The sequence below is a fragment of the Scyliorhinus torazame genome, chromosome 13 (assembly GCF_047496885.1).
Source record: "Scyliorhinus torazame isolate Kashiwa2021f chromosome 13, sScyTor2.1, whole genome shotgun sequence".
Lineage (NCBI taxonomy): Eukaryota > Metazoa > Chordata > Chondrichthyes > Carcharhiniformes > Scyliorhinidae > Scyliorhinus > Scyliorhinus torazame.
In genome coordinates this window covers 75,105,439-75,129,896 of record NC_092719.1, presented here as the reverse complement: position 1 = coordinate 75,129,896, position 24,458 = coordinate 75,105,439, and the positions used below count along the sequence as shown (strand labels likewise).

General features: G+C 47.3%; 1 protein-coding gene across 1 annotated transcript in view; it reads right to left on the bottom strand.

The window, feature by feature from the left end:
- cmasa (cytidine monophosphate N-acetylneuraminic acid synthetase a) overlaps window positions 1–24,458 on the bottom strand; it is a 93,313-nt gene that overhangs the window by 28,440 nt on the left and 40,415 nt on the right. Inside the window, exon 4 of the mRNA XM_072471782.1 lies at window positions 16,916–17,046. Coding sequence (XP_072327883.1) covers window positions 16,916–17,046 — 131 coding nt within the window. The remainder of the gene's footprint in view (window positions 1–16,915; window positions 17,047–24,458) is intronic.

Below are 24,458 nucleotides of genomic sequence, written 5' to 3'. Positions count from 1 at the left end.
CAATGTGCCAAAGCTCTTTATAAAATAATTAATTTTCGTAAGTTGTGATTTTCAAGTTGCTCTGCCCAAAAGCAAAACACCCAACGGTCTCACAGCAAACAATAAAGAGAATTACTGTTGGGTTCCTACGACACGCAAAGAAACCCAACACTATGTTCAAAACTTGATGCATATTGTTATTTTTTTTTTTAATGGACTTTTCTGAACAAAGATGGCTGCTACAAGTCACCTGACCACAGGGTTAGCCCTCTGTCTGGGAACTACCCCCATGAGTTAAGAGCCAAATGATTATCTCAGCTCTTGAATCCCATACTTCATCCTTGTAATCAATGAAAGCAGAACAAACTCAAACTGGCTCCCCCACCCTGGATTATCACAAAAGACCGAAACTCACTGGGCTGGATTCTTTGCCCCGCTGCGCCACATTTCTATTTAATCCCGCCGGCTAGATGCTCCATTACGCCGGCCGGTCAGTGGAGTTTCCCATTGCGTTAAATTTTAACTAACAATTAGGTCATGTCACATGACTCTGGAGTTTTGGGCAGCTTTAACATTACATCTTTCGGCTTCATGGCCAGTCTGCTATTTTAACATTCAACTAGTTAACCACAAAGAAGCAGGCTCTTCCAGGCAGAACAACTTGCCCATCTAGCCTGTCTCCGCTGGAAGATTTTGTATAAAGAAGTGACTCAATCTCTCCAAACCTACTGAAACTTGCGGAATCTGTTTCAACTGAGAAGCAAATCCCGCAACTCTGGTCTTCAGACAGCTGAACTCGCATTCATACACAGAAGAATTCCTTGTTGGAATCAAGAACTCAAGTTTTCTGTTTTCCATTTTCTGTGGTCAATACTGTAAATGTGCTTTTCTCTATCAGCCTCTTTACTGTGTGCACGCACACTCCTTTCATGGATTTTGAATGTAGAAAATTACCCATCTGAGTTAATCCTAACTAGAGTTTGCTGTGGGTTATTAACAGCAGCGAACTAATTCAAAACAGGTGGTAAGGGCTTTGACAAAGAGTCATCGGACTCAAAACGTTAGCTCTTTTCTCTCCCTACAGATGCTGCCCGGCTTGCTGAGATTTTCCAGCATCAACGTAACCTATCTCTGCAACATTGTCCAGCCTTATGTCTATGCTTCCGTACATCCTCAGTATTCTACACATTCTCTTACCACTGCATCCCATCACCAAGGGCCAGGAGTGCAAAGCCTTCAACTCCTTTGGCCCCAAACTCTGCAACTCCCTCCCATTAATTACCCAGTTTTCTATCCACTTCCATCTTTAAAAATCTTCTCAAAACCCAACGTTTCTATCAGACTTTGGGTCCCTCTGCTCAACGACTCTCCCCATTTATCTCCCCAACCATTTCCACTTCCAAAGTGCCTCAAGACTTTTTAAAAACTTCGCCTGCTGTTACATAATTGCAAGTTGCAATAGAAAGGAGGAGCAACTTTCATTGTGTAACGCCCCATGAATTAAGATCCCGGAGCACTTTACATCCAACGATTTACATTTGAAGGAAGGGTCACACCTTACTTTATCTGTAAACACAGCAGCCATGTGTTGCTCGTTTTAGCCTTAGTTTAATTGCTCTTGTTCTATCACCTTTGCTCTTGAGTCGCCAGGTATCTTTCTGATACCGCCAAGTGGTTCAAGTCCGAGTAATGATCAATAATTCAACACACCGCTTAGTAAGAGTTAAATCAACGCACATTTATTACATACAGTAATCAATACTTATACATTAATTCTACTTCTAAGCTACTTCCTACAACTAACAGGCCAATACTAAACTTTGGAAATGGCCCACCAGATCAGGGAAACGAATGGCCTTTCGTATGGGTTCTGAGCCTGCGGGATTCAAAGCTGGTACAGGTCGAGAGCCAGGAGCGCCTATCTCGTAGCGAGCGTTGAAGTAAGACTTACGATTTTAGCGGCTGTTGCAGAAGGTCAGCAGAAGGGTCTCGAAGGATGGAGGAGAAGAAGAAGGGTCGATTTGAACTTGGACTCTATTCTTATAGTCCCCAGGGGCTTCCCGCCTTTCGGGGCGGACCCTGTACCTGGGTCGATATTCTCCAATGCTGGAGTGATTCCTTGATCGATGGGCGGTTTTGGGGTGGTCGTTCACCTCTCTTTTGTGTAGGCTCCTGCTGGCGCCGAAAAGTCTGGGTTGGCTTTGTGTGTCGAATTTGTTGCACATTGTTCCCGGGGATTGCTAATTTATATTCAGATGGCTGGTGTGTTGTTATATTGATGGCTGCAGGTATCGATTCTGTCTGGCCTCCCCAGAGGCGAATACACAGTTTTACCTGCAGCTGCCTGTTTGAGTCCTGTTGGCTGATTTTCCCATCAGCCTCTTCCGTTTGCCATTTTAAATCGGGGTTTGGCCATTCTAATCGGGAGTTAGCCATTTTATCTGGCTACATTCCCTCCTTGTGATCCTAATGCGAAGCGTGAAGGATCACATCATTATGTTACTTTCCATTCCCTGACCTGGGGGGGACACTTCCTTCATGGCCTCTGCACTGACCATAGCTATGCACAAAAAATTTTAACTAACAATTCTAAGGGCGCTATGTCAGACAGGGACATGCATTACAAACAACAAACTTGGAACCTCTAACTTATCCTTAATATACTACACTCTCTTAAACATTCCATTATCCTACCTTCCTCAATCATACAACAAAAGCATAGCATTTCATACAGTCTTTCCTGGCTTGGCAGTCAAGCTCAGGATCATACAATTTTTGCTCATGAAAAAGTTTTTTACATCTCTTTATTTACAACAACAATAAACGCAAGTGAATGCACTTTATTATTTTATAATAGATCGCGGGGGTCGGGGGTCTGGTCGTAACCGAACATAGGGGATCTGATCCTATATACCGGGGTTCGAGCGCGGTAGGCTCTCCTTCTCCATTTTCGTAGATGCATCGTCTGCACTACACAGCAGAGTATCGCCAACGCTAGTAGTGTTTTGATCACAAGACAGGGAGTACCAGGTTATGAACCTGGCACACCAAGAAGACGTAGTGTCGCTGGTGACTGGGCTCTGGGTACTGCGGGGCAGTGAAACATTAACAGCTGGGGGGTTTGAAGTCATGGGGTTCACGGTCACGCGCAACCAAATGTCCATATACCGTATGTTGATCAATATGAAGGAAGTCCTCATGGCTGTTCTCTTTCCTTCTCTTTCTTTATTTTCTCCGTCCTGGAGCTTCTGGAGTTCTGTAGAAACAAGCATAGTATCTGTAGCTATCTGTGTTTAATATCTGGTATGCTAGTGTGTCTGTCCTTCGGTGCCAATTATTCCCTTTATAATTGGTCACTATGTGTGACTCCCTCATTTTTTTTCCAAAAACAATTTTTAGGACACGGCACACTTCCCAATAATAAACCAGTGCTGATTTAGCATCCAAATGTTCCAGGATGTAAATAGCAGATGGACGGCAACCTAAAGGTTACCTAAACAAACAAAACTTTTTGAAATTAAAAATGCCAAATGAGGTGCGTATGGGCCGCGACGGGTAAGAGGTGGATGGAGTACCCGGGTAGGACGGCTACCAATGCCGTATCTCTCCTACCCGAGCATAGTTGACCAGCGGGGGGTTCCCAGGCAGGACGGTTCTCAAGCCGTTTCTCCACTGCCTGAGCAACCGACAAGAACGGGCAAAAATGTAGCCATCGTGGTGGGGCTGCCGTAGTGGTTCTATCCTTCGAACCAAAAGGGCAGTTACGAGCGGGCGTCTGATACCCAAACAAGTATCAGCCGAAAAGCTAGTTCCTCTGAACAAGCGTCTGGCAACGGTGGGTGTCTGAAGGCAAGTCCTCAGAGGTTTCGGCCGAATAGGCTTGTGGCAGTGAGAAAAATTCGCCTGTCGGACATACAACATTTAACAAACTTACAAACAACATAAAACATTCTGCAGATTCCATCAGAAAGGACAACACTTTTCCCAAGCGGTTCCTTTTAAAACATAATCTGGACACCTCAGTTCTCGGTTGCGAACACGTCGCAAAGAGGTTGGCGGTTTGGGAGTCAGACCCAAGGTTGTCCTCTTCTCCCGGGTGTCAAATTCTGGAGTGGATTAGGGCTGACAGGGCTGCATGGTGTGAGTTGGGGTTGCTCTCGTCGTTGCGGACGAGTCGGTACGAGTTGTCACGGTGCCAATAATTGGTGTCTAGTTGTGTGGACAGAATCGGGGTCGTCAGTGTGGTTCGGTGGTCGGTGGTGGGGTTTGTTCAGGAAAGTGATCAGGAAGGGATCACTTGGATCGGGATAGTAGGGAGGCCGTGCTGTGGCTATCGTCCGAGTCACAGTCACTGTCTCTGCTGCTGCAGTCTGTGGGCGTTCCGGGGCGGAGTGTATATTTCGGGGGTGGAGTCGAGGTCGAGTCCGTGGCTGGGCTGGACGTGGTGGGGGTTGGTAGGGTTACGTTGGCTGTGGGCGGGGTGTGGTGTGCTGCGTCAAGCATGACGTGGTGTGCGTGGTTCGACTGTGTTCCATAAACCTTCAGCTGGTTTATATGAAACCACACATTCTTACCATTTGGGTACTTTATCTTATAAACGGAAGGGCTTACTTTATCCACAATGGAGTACGGACCAAAGTATTTAGGAAACAGGAATGTGCTAGGGTTATATACAGAAAGCATCACTTGCTGTCCGATATCGTACTCAGTCGCATGCATTGTCTTGTCGAAACAAGCCTTGCTCGGTTTCTTTCTGGTGCCCAATTTTACACTGCTAACTGAGCCGTTTTAACATTTGCAGCTAATAGCTCGTGTGTGAGGGCCGTTACTTCGGAGCTGGTCAGGTTCAAACCTAACAGGTATTCTGTGCCTTTCATGGGGCGCCCGGTCATGAGAGTGTGTGGGGTGTAACCTGTGGATGTAGAAATAGTGTTACGCAAAAACATCAGCGCAAAAGGGAGGACTGAGTCCCAAGTGGTGTTGTTCTGCTGGACCATTTTTCTGAGAGTGTTTTTTAGGGTCCGATTCATGTACTCCACGATACCACTCGACTGTGGGTGGTATGCTATGTGGAATTTTTGGGTGATGCCAAATATCGTGAGGACGTTCTGCATGTGTCCAAGTTTGCACACGACACTAAGATAAGTGGTAAAGCAAAAAGTGCAGAGGATACTGGAAGTCTGCAGAGGGATTTGGATAGGCTAAGTGAATGGGCTAGGGTCTGGCAGATGGAATACAATGTTGACAAATGTGAGGTTATCCATTTTGGTAGGAATAACAGCAAAAGGGATTATTATTTAAATGATAAAATATTAAAACATGCTGCTGTGCAGAGAGACCTGGGTGTGCTAGTGCATGAGTCGCAAAAAGTTGGTTTACAGGTGCAACAGGTGATTAAGAAGGCAAATGGAATTTTGTCCTTCATTGCTAGAGGGATGGAGTTTAAGACTAGGGAGGTTCTGCTGCAATTGTATAAGGTGTTAGTGAGGCCACACCTGAAATATTGTGTTCAGTTTTGGTCTCCTTACTTGAGAAAGGACGTACTGGCACTGGAGGGTCTGCAGAGGAGATTCACTAGGTTAATCCCAGAGCTGAAGGGGTTGGATTACGAGGAGAGGTTGAGTAGACTGGGACTATACTCGGAATTTAGAAGGATGAGGGGGGATCTTATAGAAACATATAAGATTATGATGGGAATAGATAGGATAGATGCGGGCAGGTTGTTTCCACTGGCGGGTGAAAGCAGAACTAGGGGGCATAGCCTCAAAATAAGGGGAAGTAGATTTAGGACTGAGTTTAGGAGGCACTTCTTCACCCAAAGGGTTGTGAATCTATGGAATTCCTTGCCCAGTGAAGCAGTAGAGGCTCCTTCATTAAATGTTTTTAAGATAAAGATAGATAGTTTTTTGAAGAATAAAGGGATTAAGGGTTATGGTGTTCGGGCCGGAAAGTGGAGCTGAGTCCACAAAAGATCAGCCATGATCTCATTGAATGGTGGAGCAGGCTCGAGGGGCCAGATGGCCTACCCCTGCTCCTAGTTCTTATGACACGTCCCGTAAAATGGGAACCTTGGTCCAATTCAATGCTGCGGGGGAGTCCCCATCTTGTAAAGATGTCGTGGGTTAGAATCTTGGCTGTGGTTTTTGCAGTGTTTGTGCGGGCTGGAAATGCTTCCACCCATTTTGTAAATGTGTCTATGACCACAAGTACATATTCATATCCATTCCTGCAAGGGGGCAATGGACCTATAAAATCAATCTGGAGGTTAGTCCAGGGGCCATTAACGGGTCGGGTGTGGCTGAGTTGGGCCTTTTTGGCATATCTGTCGGGGTTATTCTGCACACAGATAGGACAATTTTCTATGTAATGGCTTACATCTTCCTTTACATTTGGCCACAAACAACGCGGTTTGATATGGGCTGTAGTGGGATCGATTCCCTGATGTCCATGACCATCATGGAACAAACAAATCAATTGGTTCCTGCCCTGTTCAGGAACCACATAAAGGGTGTCCTTTAACACCACACCGTCATGTGTGGTCAGTGTATTTCTAAACCTCTCGTAGGATGCTGGATACTTCCCTTTTACAATCTCCGAGAGATTGCTGTCCTGCTTCTGGGCCTCCACTAGATCCTCGATCTTTGTCTGTGTGACCTGAACTGCACTCACTGGCACGCTTTCGGGGGGTGTCCAAAAATATCCATGTCTAGAACCTGCCTTAGTCAGCGCGTCAGCTTTTACATTTCCAGGGGGGGGAGGAACGATGGTGGCTGCGGACTTTGATGATCCCAAAAGTCCTGTTCTGGGCTTTTTCTAAAATATGACGGAGCAATGGGGCTGAGGGGAGGGGTTTCCCGTCTGCGGAAACAAAGCCTCTTGCTTCCCACAGGGGCAGAAATTCCGTGAGGCTGTTACAGACATAGAGGCTGTCCGAGTATATGTCTGCTGGGCTGGGGAAGGAATCTGGGTGCTCAACTATATACGCAATGGCCGCAAGCTCTGCTGCCTGCGCGCCTAAGTGTCCGGGGAGTTTTAACGCTATCTCAAGGGCGCGTCCCTGCGCGTCCTTAACATAGATCCCGCAACCTGTTATGCGAAGACTGTGGACGATCCATCCACATAGATCTAAATGGGCTCACACGTGTCGGTGTGCGGGGGGCTCAGAGTTGAATTACCTATCTTTCTGGGGGGTGTTTTAGCGATAAAGGGGCCTGTGTTGTGGTGTGGAGAGATAATCTCACATTCATGGGGGGTTCCTGGGTACAGTAAATTGTCGGCTAAGTAGGTGTGTGTCTTTGTCCTTTTCACAGTGATGTCCCGTCCCTACAAGAGAAGGGTCCATCTGGCTGCTCTTATTTGGCTTACTGTACTGTCCTCGAGTCGTCCGTCCAGTAAAGGTTGGGTGGGGGTGTGTTCGGTCAGAATTGTGATGGGGTTCAGTCCGGTAATATGAAAAGTACTGGACTGCCCAGAAAACTGCGAGCAGGTGCCTCGCACAGGCTGAAAATCCCTGCTCCACAGCATCTAAAAGTCTGGAGGCGTAAGCTACGGGCCTTAACCGGTCGTGCCGTTCCTGGAGGAGCACAGCTGAAAGGGTGCGGTCTGTGGTCGGTACCTCTGTGGCGTAAGGTTAAAGCGGGTCTGGAACTTGTAGTGCGAGGGGTTCTATGAGTGCCTGTTTTAAAGAGTCCACAGCATCCGTATGCTGTGGAAGCCATTCCCAGGGGGCTCCTTTCTTTAGAAGGTCTGAGAGGGGCGTTGCCTTGCTGGCGAAACCGTCAATGTGGTTTCGGCAGTAGCCAACCAGTCCTAAAAACGACTGGAGGGTTGAAACGTTCTTGGGAAGGGGCAATTTAGCAATCGAGTCAATCCTTTTATGCTCGATCTCGCGTTTACCGTGCGTAATAATTGTTCCCAAATATATCACTTTTTCTTCCAAAATCTGGGCCTTTTTGGGGTTGACTTTACAACCAATTGAATGTAATAGTTCCAGGTGTTCGGACAGAAGCTCAATGTGCTCTTAATTGGTGTCTGTCTGCAGTAGTAGGTCGTCTACATACTGTACCAGACATTCGGGGCGAGAGGATTTTGCTAATCCATTTGCCAGCTGTCGGTGGAAAATGGATGGGGAGTTGTGGAATCCTTGTGGCAGGCATGTCCACATGTACTGCTGTGCTTTAAAGGTGAAGGCAAATTTGTACTGGCATGCCTTTGCCAATGGAATGGACCAGAATCCATTACTGATGTCCAAAACCGTGAAGTAGCGGGAATTGAATCCCTGACTGAGCATGGTCTCGGGACTTGTTGCTACGGTGGGGGCTGCTGCGGGGGTAACTTTGTTGAGTTCCCGATAATCGATGGTCAGTCGCCATGATCCATCGGGATCTCTCACTGGCCAAATCGGGGCATTATTAGTGGACGCTACTGATCTAAGTACGCCCTGCTCTAATAAGCTCTCTATTACTTTTGAGATTTCTCCCTCTGCCTCTTGGGGAAATCCGTTCTGTTTTGGGGGTCTAGGGTCAGGTCCTGTTACTTGTACGGAACCAGTCATCCGTCCACAGTCGTACTTGTGGGTCGCGAATGTTGCCCTGTTCTTTTGCAGGACTGCCCTAACCTGCTTGTCCATGCTGCGCGTGGTCGGGTTGAACCAAAATTCGCCTACTGCGCTAATTTTGTTCATATATTCGCCTATGTTGAACGTTGCGGGGGCTCTTGCGGATTTCGCCATCTTCCAGACACACTGGTTGACTGGATCGAATGATAAGTTGTGGGAATTCATAAAACAATTCCCAGAATGTGCTCTGCTGTGTGGGGCAGGTCTACTAAAACCACGGGGTGCTTTGTGGTGATGGTACTGATTTGAATGGGTACAGGGGCTGTGATGTGTCCCTGCTGTGAGTGGCCTGTAAAGCCTCTGAGGGTGATAGTGGCTGTAGTGGGCCACGTGTCCTTTTGAAATAGGGTGGAGGAATTTATGGTGGTGCGGGACCCTCCTGTGTCCCAGAGAAATTCGATAGGTTGTCCCCGAATTTTTGCTGCAACTACGGGTCGTCCTGACCTATCCCAAAGGGTGTCGCAGACCCAACTGGGGGAGCCCGTACACCGTCAGTCCGTTCCGGTCAAGTCCGTCTGATCCGAACGGGCGCTAACACTATGAATGGGCTCAGTCTTTTTCTTACTCAGAGTGCCCGTCTGCTGGGCTCTCTGTGGCTTTTTAGGGGCATTGCACTCTTTGGCGAAGTGTCCCAACTGTCCGCAGTTGTAACACTCTAGTGACTTGGGTGGGGGGCTGTTCTTTCCCTCATTTACCCATGCGGGGTTGTGGTGTGTTGTTTTTACTGCCTGCATATCTGCGCCGGCCTGCTTTTCCTCACTATTTTTAACGGTGGGTTTGCTCTGAACAGATTGCTCCCAAACGCAGGGCAATCTTTTCACTACCCACTTCTTGTACAGGCTTTCAGTCCTGCATCTGTGGCATGGGAGATAAGGGTGCGGGTCCATTTGCCATGTTGTCTGGGGACAAATGGGCACGGTCTACGTCTCCAAAGACTGCTGCGAAGTGAATCCACAGGCGTCCAGCGAACGCTGTGGGGTGCTCAGATTTCTTCTGCCTACATTTGTTGAGGTCATCTACGGGGTCACCCCGGTTATACCTGATCGCATCCAGGATCGCGGTATGCATTTCTGCAAGGGTGCCTCTTCCTACATTCTGTGGGTCGGGAAGGGCTGCTGCTATCGACGGATCTAAACTTAAAACCATGAGCTTTACATGCTCTCTCGCGTCCAGGCCGTAAATGTTCACATGATGTATAACTGTGACAAAGAAATGGTGGGGGTCTGAAGCGGGGAGGAACGGTGTGATCTTCTCGCACGCGCCCCATAATTGGGTCACTGTTAAGGGGGTGGAGTATAGATATTCCGTATCGTCCGATGTGGCTGTGCGGTGGGTGGTTACTGTGTTCATTGGAGCTTGAACTATCTGCTGTGTGGGGGGTTGGGGTGCTTTTCTCTTTTGGGGCTTTCCCTGCGCACATGTTTCCTGAACATATCCCTGCGCTGTTTCGTGTAACTCTTCCCAATCAGGGCCATCTTCCTGGTCTAACTTTTCCCCAAAGGTTTCCTGAAAACTTTTCTGAACAGAAAGCAGTGATTGCAGCTCTGCAATCTGCTTCCGGCACTTTGCATGATCTAAGGTGCCCTGTCTTTGTTCTGTGGTGGCAGCATGGAGTGCTCTTAATGCTGCCTTGAGATCACTACACTGTTTCTGTAATGTCTCTACCTGTTTTTCTGTCTCTTCTCTCACCAGGACTGCACGTTGCGTGTCCTGATAGGTCTTTTCATATTGCGACTGGAAACTGCTTAAATGCGCCAGACAAGACTGGTGAGCCCGTTTGGCGTCAGCCACCTCTCCATCTTTTACTGCCAATTTCCTTCTTAATTCTAAATTCTCTTTTTCAACTTCGCTTACATCGACTTTACTCATCCGATGTATGCCCTCAACTTCTTTGCAGAGCGTCTTAACGACCTCCTCTGTGCCTCGCAATTGTGCCAAGCAGGACACGATTGCCATCGGCTTGCGAGTTTTTCCCAAGCTTTTTTTGTGTATCTCGCTCAGGTTCTCCCACCAAGTATGCCCTATACTTCCAGGACCGGATTCTTCATTATCACAGAAATCATTCCAAAGGGGCCATCCTTTCCCTTTGAGATAGTACCGGATTTCTTCTTCCCAAATTGGACACTGTCCCACTCTACTGCTGCTGGTCGCTGCGACCGCAAATTCCTCAGGGCTCATGAGGCGCTGCATTGCCATCTTTCCTATCCGACTGCTTCTTCTAAATTTGGAACAGGGGGCTAAGGTGGTGTTGTAAATGCGGGTACGGCTTTCGCTACTTTCCGAAAATACAAACGTCCGACAGTTTTGACGCAACAAAAATCTATCAGTTTTACCTTATAGCCCTGTTAGTTACGCATGCATACACACACTTCCGAATTATGACGATTGATCAGAACTGCTTGAACACGTGTGGTTTTCTGTTTCCAATTGGGTTTCTAATTCAAATTTCTTAGGTTCTCCCGGAGTGGTTTTCCACTTCTAGATCGGGTCCCGTCAGGATGTCGCCAAAATGTTGCTCGTTTTAGCCTCAGTTTAATTGCTCTTGTTCTATCACCTTTGCTCTTGAGTCGTCGGGTATCTTTCTGATACCGCCACGTGGTTCAAGTCCGAGTAATGATCAATAATCCAACACACCGCTTAGTAAGAGTTAAATCAACGCACATTTATTATATACAGTAATCAATACTTATACATTAATTCTACTTCTAAACTACTTCCTACAACTAACAGGCCAATACTTAACTTTGGAAATGGCCCACCAGGTCAGGGAAACGAATGGCCTTTCGTATGGGTTCTGAGCCTGCGGGATTCAAAGCTGGTACAGGTCGAGAGCCAGGAGCGCCTATCTCGTAGCGAGCGTTGAAATAAGACTTACGATTTTAGCGGCTGTTGCAGAAGGTCAGCAGAAGGGTCTCGAAGGATGGAGAGAGGAGAAGAAGGGTTGATTTGAACTTGGACTCTATTCTTATAGTCCCCAGGGGCTTCCCGCCTTTCGGGGCAGACCCTGTACCTGGGTCGATATTCGCCAATGCTGGAGCGATTCCTTGATCGATGGGCGGTTTTGGGGTGGTCGTTCACCTCTTTTGTGTAAGCTCCTGCTGGCGCCGAAAAGTCTGGGTTGGCTTGGTGTGTCGAATTTGCTGCACATTGTTCCCGGGGATTGCTAATTTATATTCAGATGGCTGGTGTGTTGTTATGTTGATGGCTGCAGGTATCGATTCTGTCTGGCCTCCCCAGAGGCGAATACACAGTTTTACCTGCAGCTGCCTGTTTGAGTCCTGTTGGCTGATTTTCCCATCAGCCTCTTCCGTTTGCCATTTTAAATCGGGGTTTGGCCATTCTAATCGGGAGTTAGCCATTTTAACTGGCTACACATGTTCTGCATATCAAAGTGCCACATGAATGACCAGTTAATCTTTTGATTGAAGCAATATACAGTAAATCGTCTTACCCCTTGGGTGAAAATAAAAGAGCAGTTCAAAGAAGAACAGAAGAGTTCTCCGCACTGCCCAGGCAAATATCAACATAATTGAAACAGATTATCTGGTCATTATTGTATTTTATTGTTGTTTTCGATACCTTCTTGTGGGCGTCGTGCTTCCTTCATTACAACAGTGACTACTGTTCAAAAGTACATCATTGGCTGTAAAGCAATTTGGGACATACACTAAATGTAATAAATATGTGCGTTCTTTCCTTCCTGATCTACTTTCATAAATAATTTTGTTGTTCACTAATTTTACAGGGATCGGAGAATTGAAAGTAGCCTCCAGCGAGGAGCATGTTGGACACAAGTTTAGCAACTGTACATGTTCTGCCACCGTGAGAGATCTAGAAGAGATTCTGTTTCAAGGTTTTGTGTTTTGTTTAATTACAGTCAGCAAAGAGAAGTCATGCTCCAGTAACTAGGCAATCACAAAAGGAATAATCTTCTTGCAATCTTTGGGCGTCATTATCGACTATGATTAAAAATTGTTTTCCTCTTTTACTTTCTGAATTCAAACTTTCAAAGTCCCATTGACAACAGTATCAAATTACATGATTATTGGAAGCTGTGAAGAATATGGCAAATGAACAACGAACATGCAGAAATTTCTGGGGATTCCAGTTCGGAAACTATTTTGCAAAGTGCTTGTACAGAACCTTAAAATGTCAAATGTCATACCTGTAGACTTACATTGCAGTGTTAATGTACGTTTCCTTGTGACAATAAAAAGATTATTATTTTATGTACACGCGAGCTTGGAGGAATATGACATTTAGTTTCTTTTGGGAATTCAGAGTAACTAAATTAAATTTCCATAGGCCCAGATGACCAGAAATTGCTTTCCCCTTTGAGGGTCACCACGCCTCAGGAAAGGGGCAAGGTTGGGAAGAATAACCTCAGCCGGTTTTGGCCACATTCTGCATCACTAACCAGCTGTCTAGCCAACTGAGCTAGACAGTATGTCAACTTTCATTGATGTATTTTTATTGTTCTCTAAACGTTGGAGGCACAATTTTCCTTCCTAAAAGCAGCAATTAAGTAGGTCAAATATACAAAAGAATCTTCTTCAGGCCTTCATTAATTAACAGCAACTCATTGAGCTTACCTCAGTTTTGATGCTCACTAGGGTTTCTATGGAAATGGGATCCACACCCATTTCCTGAACCAGAATCATAGAATCCCGACAGTGCGGAAGAGGCAATTCAGCCCATCGAGTCCACACCGACCCTATGAAAGAGCACTCACCTAGGCCCACTCCCCCACCCTATCCCCGTAACCCCATCTAACCTTTTGGACACTAAGGGGCAATTTAGCATCCAATTCACCTAACCTGCACATCTTTGGGCTGTGGGAGGAAACCGGAGCACCCAGAGGAAACCCAAGCAGATACGGGGAGAACATGCAGACTCCACACAGATGGCCACCAACGGTCGGATTCAAACCCGAGTCCCAGGCTCTGTGAGGCAGGACCGCTAACCACCGTCATCTGACAGATATACAACCCTTCCTCTCTTGCATTGGCAAGTTAGCTTACCAACTCTTCCTAGCCCAGATCTAATCTGTTTATTATTTACTGATTGTCAGGGTGAAGATGTTGCTGGCAGGAGGTATTTTATTGCCCACTCCCGATTACCCTCAAGAATGAACAGTCTGCGTGGAGAAGGTTCTCCAACAACAGTTCCAGGACTTTGAACCAGGAACAATGAAGGAATATTGACTGATTTTGAAGCCAGAATGATGATTCCACTTGGAAGTGCTGGCGTTCACATTCAACTATTGTCCATGTACTTCTTGACTGTTGAAGGCACGGGTTTGGGAGGTGCTGCATCATTGGCCCTTCTGGCCTAGGTGAGATACGAACATAACATACATATGAACATCAGAACAATAAGCAGGAATAGGCTGTTTGGCCCTTCGAGCCTGCTCCGCCATTTAATAAGTTCATGGCTGAGCTGATCATAAGCTCAAATCTGCAGCCCGCTGACCAAGAATCGATCCAACTCTTTTTTTTCCAAAAATAAATTGGGTGCCCAATTCATTTTTTCCAATTGAGGGGCAATTTAGCATGGTTAGTCCACCTAGCCTGCACATCTTTGGGTTGTGGAGACGAAACCCACGCAAACACGGGGAGAATGTGCAAAATCCAGACGGACCGTGACCCAGAGCCGGGATTGAACCTGGGACCATGAGACTGCAGCGCTAACCACTGCGCCACCGTGCTGCCCTCGAATCAATCCAACTCTGCTTTAAAAATATTCAAAGACTCTGCTTCTACCCACCGCCTTTTCAGGAAGAGAGTTCCAAAGGCTCAAGACCCTCAGAAGAAATTTCACCTCACCCCTACTTTTAAACAGTGACCCCCTCGTTTTAGATTCTCCCACAAGAAGAAACATCCTCTCCAGATTCACCCCGTCAAGCTGCTGCAGGGTGTTCACTCGCATTCCATTTGTGACAAACAGCATTTGCAACGTACTTCTGGGATGTCTGCGGTTTTGCCCCTGAAACCAAGATGCCAGAATGGAAAACCTCCACCCACACCAATCACAGAAATATACAGGCACTGTGCTCTTTCTTCATAAACTGCTTAGAATGCTTTGACTTCCAGACATTTAACTTGATCTAAATGTTAACCAGATGACAAATTTTTACTTTTATGGAAAGGATAGGTATTTTGTCAGCAGCTGTTGAGATGCTGTCTAGAGGAGTTGGAACAGGTGAAATTCCAAATAACCATATCAACTTTACCCAGAGGGTCATATTGGTAAGCGAACCAGTGTTGGCTGCCCTTGGTTTTTAAACCCTTTAAAATGGCCACAGATGCCCACAACCTGCAGTTGGGGGCAGTTTTACTACAGGATGATGAGTCAGGAATAGAGAGGCTGGTGTGATACTATTCCAAGAAAGTACTCCAACACTGAGGATTAGTATCGCTGCTAGCCCTTCAACATTTTGAAGTTTATGTCCGGCATGACAATAAGCAAAGCTTAGTCTATACAGACCAAAATCCACTGTGTTTATAGAAAAACTTTAAACTCAGAACGGAACATTGTTCTGTTGGACTTTATTGTTGCAACCTTTGGATGTTAAAATTGTACATATTCCTGGAAAGGACAATATTAGTGCGTATGCATTGTCACCGAATTGAATGTTGAGAAGTGGAAGAAGAATTGGGGGAACTCAGGTAGTGGGAAAGGATGAATGGATGTGCGTTTTGTGTATCATACCTTAGTATGAAACGTCCTTGAAATGGTGTTTCATCTCTCTATGGGGGGGGTTAAGTTAGAGTCCTTCCTTTTGATTTCCCTTTGTTTTCAATTCTTTTATTTTATTATTTTTGGTCTGTGGACCCATAATTGGATTGTGCCTTTAAGCAGTGGACTCAAGCTAAAGCAGCCTGCTGTCAGGACAGTGTGTTCCAGGTTTTGTATTTTGGAGAGGAGAAAACAGACGCGTCGGTGTCAAGTGAATCCAGCTTTGGAGGAAGTTGGTTCGATTGGCTGGCTCGCAACCTGCAGGTTGGACAGGGACAGTGTTCTGGCTGACAACAGTCAGCGATTGATTCCTGTGTGATGCTTCTGAGAGAGCGGGGCAGAAGTGATTAGACCTTGAAAGAAGGGATCCTCACTCGCTGCTGAAGAACTGTTTTATTGTTCAAAAACCATGTGCCTGGCACATCTTTACCATATATTTGAAATGATCTGGCATCTACAGAAAAAGTAGACAGACTTGCCAGACAAAACCCCCTCAAACCTAGAAGGAAGAAATATCGAAACAAAAGCTTGAATTCCTGAAAACCTTTAACTGGAAGCCATCCTATCACATTGGGGTTCCTTTATCCTTCATTCTATCATTATTTTCTCCCCTCTCCACAACCCTTCCCCTCTTTGTGTGTGTGTGTGTGTGTGTGTGTGTGTGTGTGTGGAGGGGGGGGGGGGGCGATTTGGAAAGGGGGGCTGATAAAGGGTTATTCAGTAGTCAGTTACATCTTTGTCAGTTTAATTATATCAATGTTAAACAATAAGGTTGTGTTAAATTTATAAACCTGGGTGACTGCAGTTTATTGGGCTCAGCCAAGGTACTCAGGTATTTTAAAATAACATCTAATTTCACTTGCATTGCAACTCCAGGTCAAGTGGGGCAGCAATTGACCGTGCACTAGCCTAGGGGGTCTTGACAATTAGTGACTGTGGGCCTGTTCCAAATTCCTAATATATGCATAGACATAGTTGGAAAAGACTGGTTTACATTTGATTTCTGAGTTTGCACCAAGAAAGGGGTGTCAACATTATGAGAATGCTTGCGGTTCCCTGATGCACTTGGGAGGTCACTAGGGATTCCTCGGCTCGAAAAGCTTAGGAAACCCTTCTGTACAAATCACCTAAGGCTCTCTCCTGCTGCCACCCTCCCATCAAATGCCCGGGATTTTGCAGGCCGGCTGAGGTTTGTCTGGTGTTATCTCATTTCTGTCTCGATGATCTTCAGATGATGCCTGGACCTCCAGGGGTCCAGTCCAGGTCATGGCACCAGGCTTTAATGGGCAACCATGTTTTAAACCTTCTCACGGTTAAATCAGCAGAGCCACATCCCACCTCCTTATGATGACTCTGGGCCCATATAAATCCCACTGTATCACAAGATAAAACTCTAGAAACTCTGCAGCAATGTAACAGGGATGAAGACTTGAATTAACAGGTCCCCATCCCTTTCTCCTCTGCCCTGTGCCTGGAGGTGGCCAGTAGTCACAGGCTGGGATAGAGGAAAAACTCTCCATGTCTGCTCTCTTGTATTTTATATGGAAGCTGAATCTGTCTCATGTTAGGACAGCTCCTTACCTGGAGGCGCCCACTCTTAATTAACTCTGTGGTGGCAAAATAGAATGATCCATTCTCACACAGTTCCCCTTTCCAATCTTGTCTCCGGGGCCTGTCAGCTGCATCCAGATTTAAAGGTGTTGTTATCTCACCTATGGTAAAACAAAAACAAAAAATCAAAAGAAATCATTCAGCTGCTTCCCCGATTCCACTCATTTCCTCCACAAAGAAGGTCCAGCTGTGGGAATCCCAATGGGTTCTAGCTATGTCTGCCTTTTTGAGCGAGAACTGGAATTTGCTCCAAGCCTAGTCTTCCTCCCTTGGTCACTTCCTTTTCGCATACATAGAAGGTTGTATCGGCTGTGCTGCTACCTCTAAATGCTACTAGAAAATTTCATCAACTCTGCTTCCAATATCCAACCTTCTCTTTCCTTAAAGTTGACCTGTGACTCTTTCTCCCCCCCCTTGACGTCTCCAACTCTATTTTATTATAGAATTTACAGTGCAGGAGGCCATTCGGCCCATCGAGTCAGCACCGGCACTTGGAAAGAGCACCCTACCCAAGGTCAATACCTCCACCCTATCCCCATAACCCAGTAACCCCACCCAACATTAAGGGCAATTTTGGACACGAAGGGCAATTTAGCATGGCCAATCCACCTACCTGCACATCTTTAGACTGTGGGAGGAAACCGGAGCACCCGGAGGAAACCCACGCACACACGGGGAGGATGTGCAGACTCTGCACAGACAGAGGCCCAAGCCGGAATCGAACCTGGGACCCTGGAGCTGTGAAGCAATTGTGCTATCCATAATGCTACCATGCTGCCCATGGGCAGCCCATTTCTGGGGCTGGGCTGACAACCTGTATCCACCTAACTCAGTGACTTCCACAGCTACCTTGATTAAACCACCCCCCACAATGCTTGCTCCAGGACCCCATTCTGTCCTCCCGGATTCTGCATCACTGATGCATCTGTTCTGATGATGCCACTTTCTATAACAGAGCTTCTGGTAGGTCTTGCTTTTTGACAAGGCCTTCAACCATGCCCATCCCATTTTCTGCTCTCACCCCTTCGCCTCCCTCCCAGAACCACCATAGGTTCCCCCTGGTCTTCGCGCCTTCCACCCACCATCCTCCACATGCATAGAGCCATGCTATCTTATTGCACACCCCAGCATGATGCCATCAAACACACCCCTCCCCCCCAGACTCCCCTTTCACCATTCCAAAGGGGATGTTTTTTCTAATAAGCCCTGTTGCTAACTTTCCGATTGGTTTAATTGCTCTGTTTTATTACCTTTGCTCTCGAGTCGCCAGGTATCTTTAGGATACCGCCACGAGGTTCAAGTCAGAGTAATGATCAATAACCCAATACACAGATTTGTAAGATTCAGATCAAAGCACATTTATTATACACAGTAATCGTTACTCATGCATAAATTCTACGTATAAGCTACTTCTACAACTAACAGGCCTATACTTAACTTCGGACTGGCCCACCAGGTCAGGGGAACAAATGGCCTTTCGCTCGGGTTCTGAAACTGAGGGATTCAAAGTTGGTACGGATTGGTAGCTAGGAGCGCCTATCTCGTAGCGAGCGTTGAATTAAGACTTACGTCTGTCGGTGGTCACTGCACCGGTCACGGTCAATGTTGGTTCGTGTTGCTGGGTGACCCGGGCAGGACGAAGAGGTGAAGAGAGCGATTTTAACTTGGGGCTTAACTCTTATAGTCCCCAGGGGCTTCCCGCCTTTCGGGGCGGACCCTGTACCGGGTCCCAAGTGATTGGACTTTGTCCCAATCACTTGGTTCGATTTCTCCAAAACTGGAACGGTTCCCTGATCGATGGGCAGTCTGGAGGTGCTCGTTCACCTCCTTTGTGCTGGCTCCTGCTGGCACCGGGTAGTCTGGCTTTGCTTTGTGTGTCCAAAGTGTTACTTATTGTTCCCGGGGATTGCTCATCAGTATGTAGATGGCTGCTACATTGTTATGCTGATGGTCGCTGGTATCAATGTTGTCTGGCCTTTTGCAGAGTTAAATACACAGCAAACCTGCACCTGCTGGTTTCTGTCTATGTTGGCTGACTTTCCCATCAGCCTTTGCCGTTCGCCATTTAAAATCAGGAGTTGGCCAATTTAGGTGGCTACACACCCTCCTTGTGATCCTAACGCGAAGCGTGAAGGATCACATAACTACGTTGCTTTCCATTCCCTGACCCGGTGAGTACTTCTTTCATGGCCTCTACACTGACCATAACTCTGCAAAAAGTTTTTAACTGACAATTCTAAGGGGCGCTATGTCAAACAGGGACATGCATTACCAAACAAGAAAATGGGAACCTCCAATTATCCTTAATACACTACTCTCACTTACACATTTCATCACTTTAACTTCCTCAACCATACAAAGAAAATCATAGCAGTTTATACACATTTCTCCTGGCTTGGCAGTCAAGCTCAGGATCGTACAATTGCTCATGAACATTTCTTTATTTATAACAAAAACGCAAACGAATGCTCTTTATTATAGATCGCGGGGGTCAGGGGTCTGGTCGTATCCGAAAATAGGGGATCTGATCCTATATACCGGGGTGCGAGCGTGGTAGGCTCTCCTTCTCCATTTTCTAAGACGCATAGTCTGCATGATGCAGCAGAGTATCACCAATACCAATAAGGTTCCTATCACGTAGGACAGGGAATACCAGGTTATAAACCTGTCACACCAAGCTGGTGTGGTGTCGCTGGTGACTGGGCTCTGGGTACTGTGGGGAAGTGAATCATTAACGGCTGGGGGGGCTTGAGGTCATGGGGTTCGCGTTCGCGCGCAACCAAATGTCCATTATCACGGTGAACAATCCGGAGGATGTCCTCATGGTTCTTCTTCTTTCACTTCTCTTCTCCGGTCCTGGAGCTTCTGGAGTTCTGTGTGAACAAGCATAGTGTCTGTAACTATCTTGGTTTAACATCTCGTACGATAGTCTGTCTGTCCTTTAGTGCCAATTACTCCCTTTATAATTGGTCACTCTGTGTGACTCCCTCATTTTTTTTTTTTCCAAAGACCGAATTTTTAGGACAAGACACACTTTCAAATAATGAACCAGTGCGAGCCGTCTCGCAGACTGCGGTTTACCATCCAAATGTTTCAGGATGTAAAAATAGCATATGGTCGGCAACCTAAGGGTTACCTGAAACTTTTTGAACGAAAGATGTCCGAAATGAGGTGTGTATGGGCCGCGACGGGCAAGAGTTGGATGGAGTCCCCGGGTAGGACGGCCACCAATGCAGTGTTTCCCCTACCCGAGCGTAGCTGACCAGAGGGGGGGTTCCCAGGCAGGGCGGGTCCCAAGCGGTTTCTCCACTGCCCGAGCAACCGACAAGAACGGGCAAGAAATGTAGTCATCGTGGGGGGCTGCCGTATTGGTTCTACCTTCGAACCAGAAGGGCAGTTACGAACGGGCATCTGTCGACAGAAGAGTTCCGCTGAACTGGCGTCTGGGACCTTAACAAGTCTCTGTGGGCAAGTCCTCAGAGGTTTCGGCCGAAAGGGCGTGGGGCCACGGAACAAATTTTTCCGGTCTGACATACAACATTTAACAAAACACTGCAAACAACATAAAACATGCTGCAGGTTCCATCAGAAAGGACACCGTTTCTCCCAAGCGGTTCCTTTAAAACATCATCTGGACACCTCAGTTATCGGTTGCGAACAGGGTCGCAAAGGGGTTCTCGTTTTGGGAGTCAGACTCAAGGTCGTCATCTTCTCCCGGATGCCAAACTCGTGAATGTATCAGGGCTGAAAGGGCTGCTTGGTATGATTTCGGATCGCTCTCGGCATTCCGGACGAGTCATCTCTGTGCCAATAGGTGGTGTCTAGTCGTGTGGGGATGGAATCGGGGTCGTCATTGTGGGTCGGTGGTCGGTGGTGGGGTTTGTTCAGGAAAGTGATCATGAAGGAATCACTCGAATCGTGGTCAGATTCGCTGGGTGTGGGTCCTGTTACATGGGGATAGTAGGGAGGCGTGCTGTGGCTATCGTCCGAGTCACAGTCACTGTCTCTGCTGCTGCAGTCTATGGGCGTTCCGGGGCGGGGTGTATATTTCGGGAGTGGAGTCGAGGTCGAGTCCGTGGCTGGGCTGGACGTGTTGGGGGATGGTAGGGTTACGTTGGCTGTGGGCGGGGCGGGGTGTGCTGCGTCGAGCATGACGTGGTGTGAGTGGTTAGACTGTGTTCCATATGCCTTCAGCTGGTTGATATGGAACCACGCAGTCTTACCGTTGGGATACTTTATCTTGCAGACGGAATGGCTTACTTTGTCCGCAATGGAGTACGGACCCGAATACTTAGGTGACAGGAATGTGCTGGGTTGTATACGGAGAGCATGACTTGCTGTCCTACACTGTACTCAGTCGCATGCACTGTCTTGTCGAAACAAGCCTTGCTCTGTTTCTTTCTTGTGCCCAATTTCACTGCGGCTGCTAGCTGAGCCGTTTTAACATTATCCACCAATTGCTCTACTGCTTTCTCGTGTTATCCACCAATTGCTCTACTGCTTTCTCGCGTGTGAAGGCCGTCACTTCGGGGCTGGTCAAGTCTAAACCTAATAGAAATCCTGTGCCTTTCATGGGGCGTCCGGTCATGAGGGCGTGTGGGTGTAACCTGTGGAAGTTGAAACTGTATTTCGCAAAAACATCAGCGCAAAAGGGAGGACTGAGTCCCAAGTGGTGTTGTTTTGCTGGACCATTTTTCTGAGGGTGGATTTTAGGGTCCGATTCATGCGCTCCACGATACCACGCGACTGTGGGTGGTGTGCTATGTGGAATTTTTGGGTGATGCCAAATATCGTGAGGACGTTCTTCATGACACGTCCCGTAAAATGGGAACCTTGGTCGGATTCAATGCTGCGGGGGAGTCCCCATCTTGTAAAGATGTGGTGGGTCAAAATCTTGGCTGTGGTCTTTGCAGTGTTTGTTCTGGCTGGGAATGCTTCCACCCATTTTGTAAACGTGTCTATCACCACAAGTACATATTTATAACCATTCCTGCAAGGGGGCAATGGTCCTATAAAATCAATCTGGAGGTTAGTCCAGGGGCCATTAACGGGTCGGGTGTGACTAAGCTCAGCCTTTTTGGCATATGTGTCCGGATTATTCTGGGCACAGATAAGACAATTCTCGATGTAGTGATTTACATCGGCCTTTAAATTCGGCCACCAACAAAGCTGCTTGAGGTGGGCTGTAGTGGGATCGATGCCCTGATGCCCATGACCGTCATGGAACAAACAGTTGATTCCTGTCCTGTTCAGGAACCACATAAAAGGGTGTCTTTTAACACCACACCGTCATGTGTGGTCAGAGCATTTTTAAATCTCTCGTAGGGTGCTGGATAGTTTCCTTTTAAAATCTCCCTGAGATTGCTGTCCTGCTTCTGGGCCTCCACTAGATCCTCGATCCTAGTCTGTGAGACCTGAACTGCATTCACTGGTGCGCTTTCAGGGGGTGTCCAAAAATATCCATGTCTGGAACCTGCTTTAGCCAGTGCGTCGACTTTTACATTTCCGGGGGCAGGAACGATGGTGACTTCGAACTTTGACTATCCCAAAAGTCCTGTTCTGTGCTCTCTCTAAAATGTGACGGAGCAATGGGGCTGAGGGGAGGGGTTTTCCGTCTGCGGAAACAAATCCTCTTGCTTTCCAGGGGCAGGAATTCCGTAAGGCTGTTACAGACATAGAGGCTGTCCGAATATATGTCTGCTGGGCTCGGGAAGGAATCTGGGTGTTCTACTATATATGCGATGGCCGCAAGCTCTGCTGCCTGCGTGCCTAAGTGTCCTGGAGGTTTTACTGCTATTTCTTCTAGGGCGCGTCCCTGCGCGTCCTCGACATAAATACCGCAACCTGTTATGCGCTTCCCATCCAATACTGTGGAAGATCCATCCACATATATCCTTATGGGCTCACACGTGTCTATGTGCTGGGGGCTCTGGGTTGAACTACCTATCTTTCTGGGGGGTGTTTTAGCAATAAAGGGGCCTGTGGTGTGGAGAGATAATTTCACATTCATGCGGGGGTTCCGGGGTACTGTAGGTTGTCGGCTAAAAAAAAGTGTGGGTCTTTGTCCGTTTCACAGTGATGTCCCGTCCCTGCAAAAGGGTCCATCTGGCTGCTCTTATTTGACTGACTGTACCGTCCTGGAGTCGTCCGTCCAGTAAAGGTTGGGTGGGGGTGTGTTCTGTGAGGATTATGATGGGGTTCAGTCCGGTAATGAATGAAAAATACTGAACTGCCCAAAATACTGCGAGCAGGAGCCTCTCACAGGCTGAAAATCCCTGCTCCACAGCATCTAAAATTCTGGAGGCGTAAGCTATGGTCCTTAACTGTTCGTGCCGTTCCTGAAGGGGCACAGCCGAAAGGGTGCGGTCTGTGGTTGCTACCTCTATAGCACAGGGGGAAAGCGGGTCTGGAACTTGTAGTGCGGGGGCTGCTATGAATGATTGCTTCAACGCATCCACAGCATCCGTATGCTGGGGAAGCCATTCCCAGGGGGCTCCTTTCTTTAGGAGGTCTGAGAGGGGCGCTGCCTTGCTGGGGAAACCGTCAATGTGGTTTCGGCAGTAGCCAACCAGTCCTAAAAACGACCGGAGGGCTGAAATGTTCTGGGGAAGGGGCAATTTAGCAATCGAGTCAATCCTTTTGTGCTCGATCTCGCGTTCACCATGTGTGATAATTGTTCCCAAATATATCACCTTATCTTCCAAAATCTGGGCCTTTTTGGGGTTAACTTTACAACCAATTGAGTGTAATAGTTCCAGGAGTTCGGACAGAAGCTCAATGTGCTCTTCCTTGGTGTCTGTCTGCAGTAGTAGGTCGTCTACGTACTGGACCAGACATTCGGGGCGAGAGAATTTGGCTGAACCATTTGCCAACTGTCGGTGGAAAATGGAGGGAGTTGTGGAATCCTTGTGGCAGGCATGTCCATGTGCTTTGCTGATTTGTACTGGCATGCCTTTGCCAATGGAATGGACTAGAATCCATTACTCACATCCAAAACCGTAAAGAATCGGGAATGGAGTCCCTGCTTGAGCATGGTCTCGGGACTTGTGGCTACTGTGGGGGCTGCTGCGGGGGTGATTTTGTTGAGTTCCCGGTAATCGATGGTCAGTTGCCATGATCCATCGGGCTTTCTCACTGCCAAATCGGGGCATTATTAGTGGAGGCTACTGATCTAAGTACGCCCTGCTCTAATAAGCTGTCTATTACCTTTGAGATTTCTCCCTCTGCCTCTTGGGGGAAATCCATATTGTTTTGGGGTCGAGGTTCAGGTCCTGTGATCTATACGGAACCAGCCATCCGTCCACAGTCGTGTTTCTGGGTCGCGAATGCTGCCCTGTTCTTTTGCAGAACTGCCCTAACCTGCTTGTCCGTGCTAAGCGTGGTCGGGTTGAACCAAAATTCGCCTACTGCACTAATTCTGTTCGCGTATTCTCCTATGTTGTGCGTTGTGGGGGCTCTTGCGGATTTTGCCATTTTCCAGACACACTTGTTGACTGGATCAAATGAAAGATTG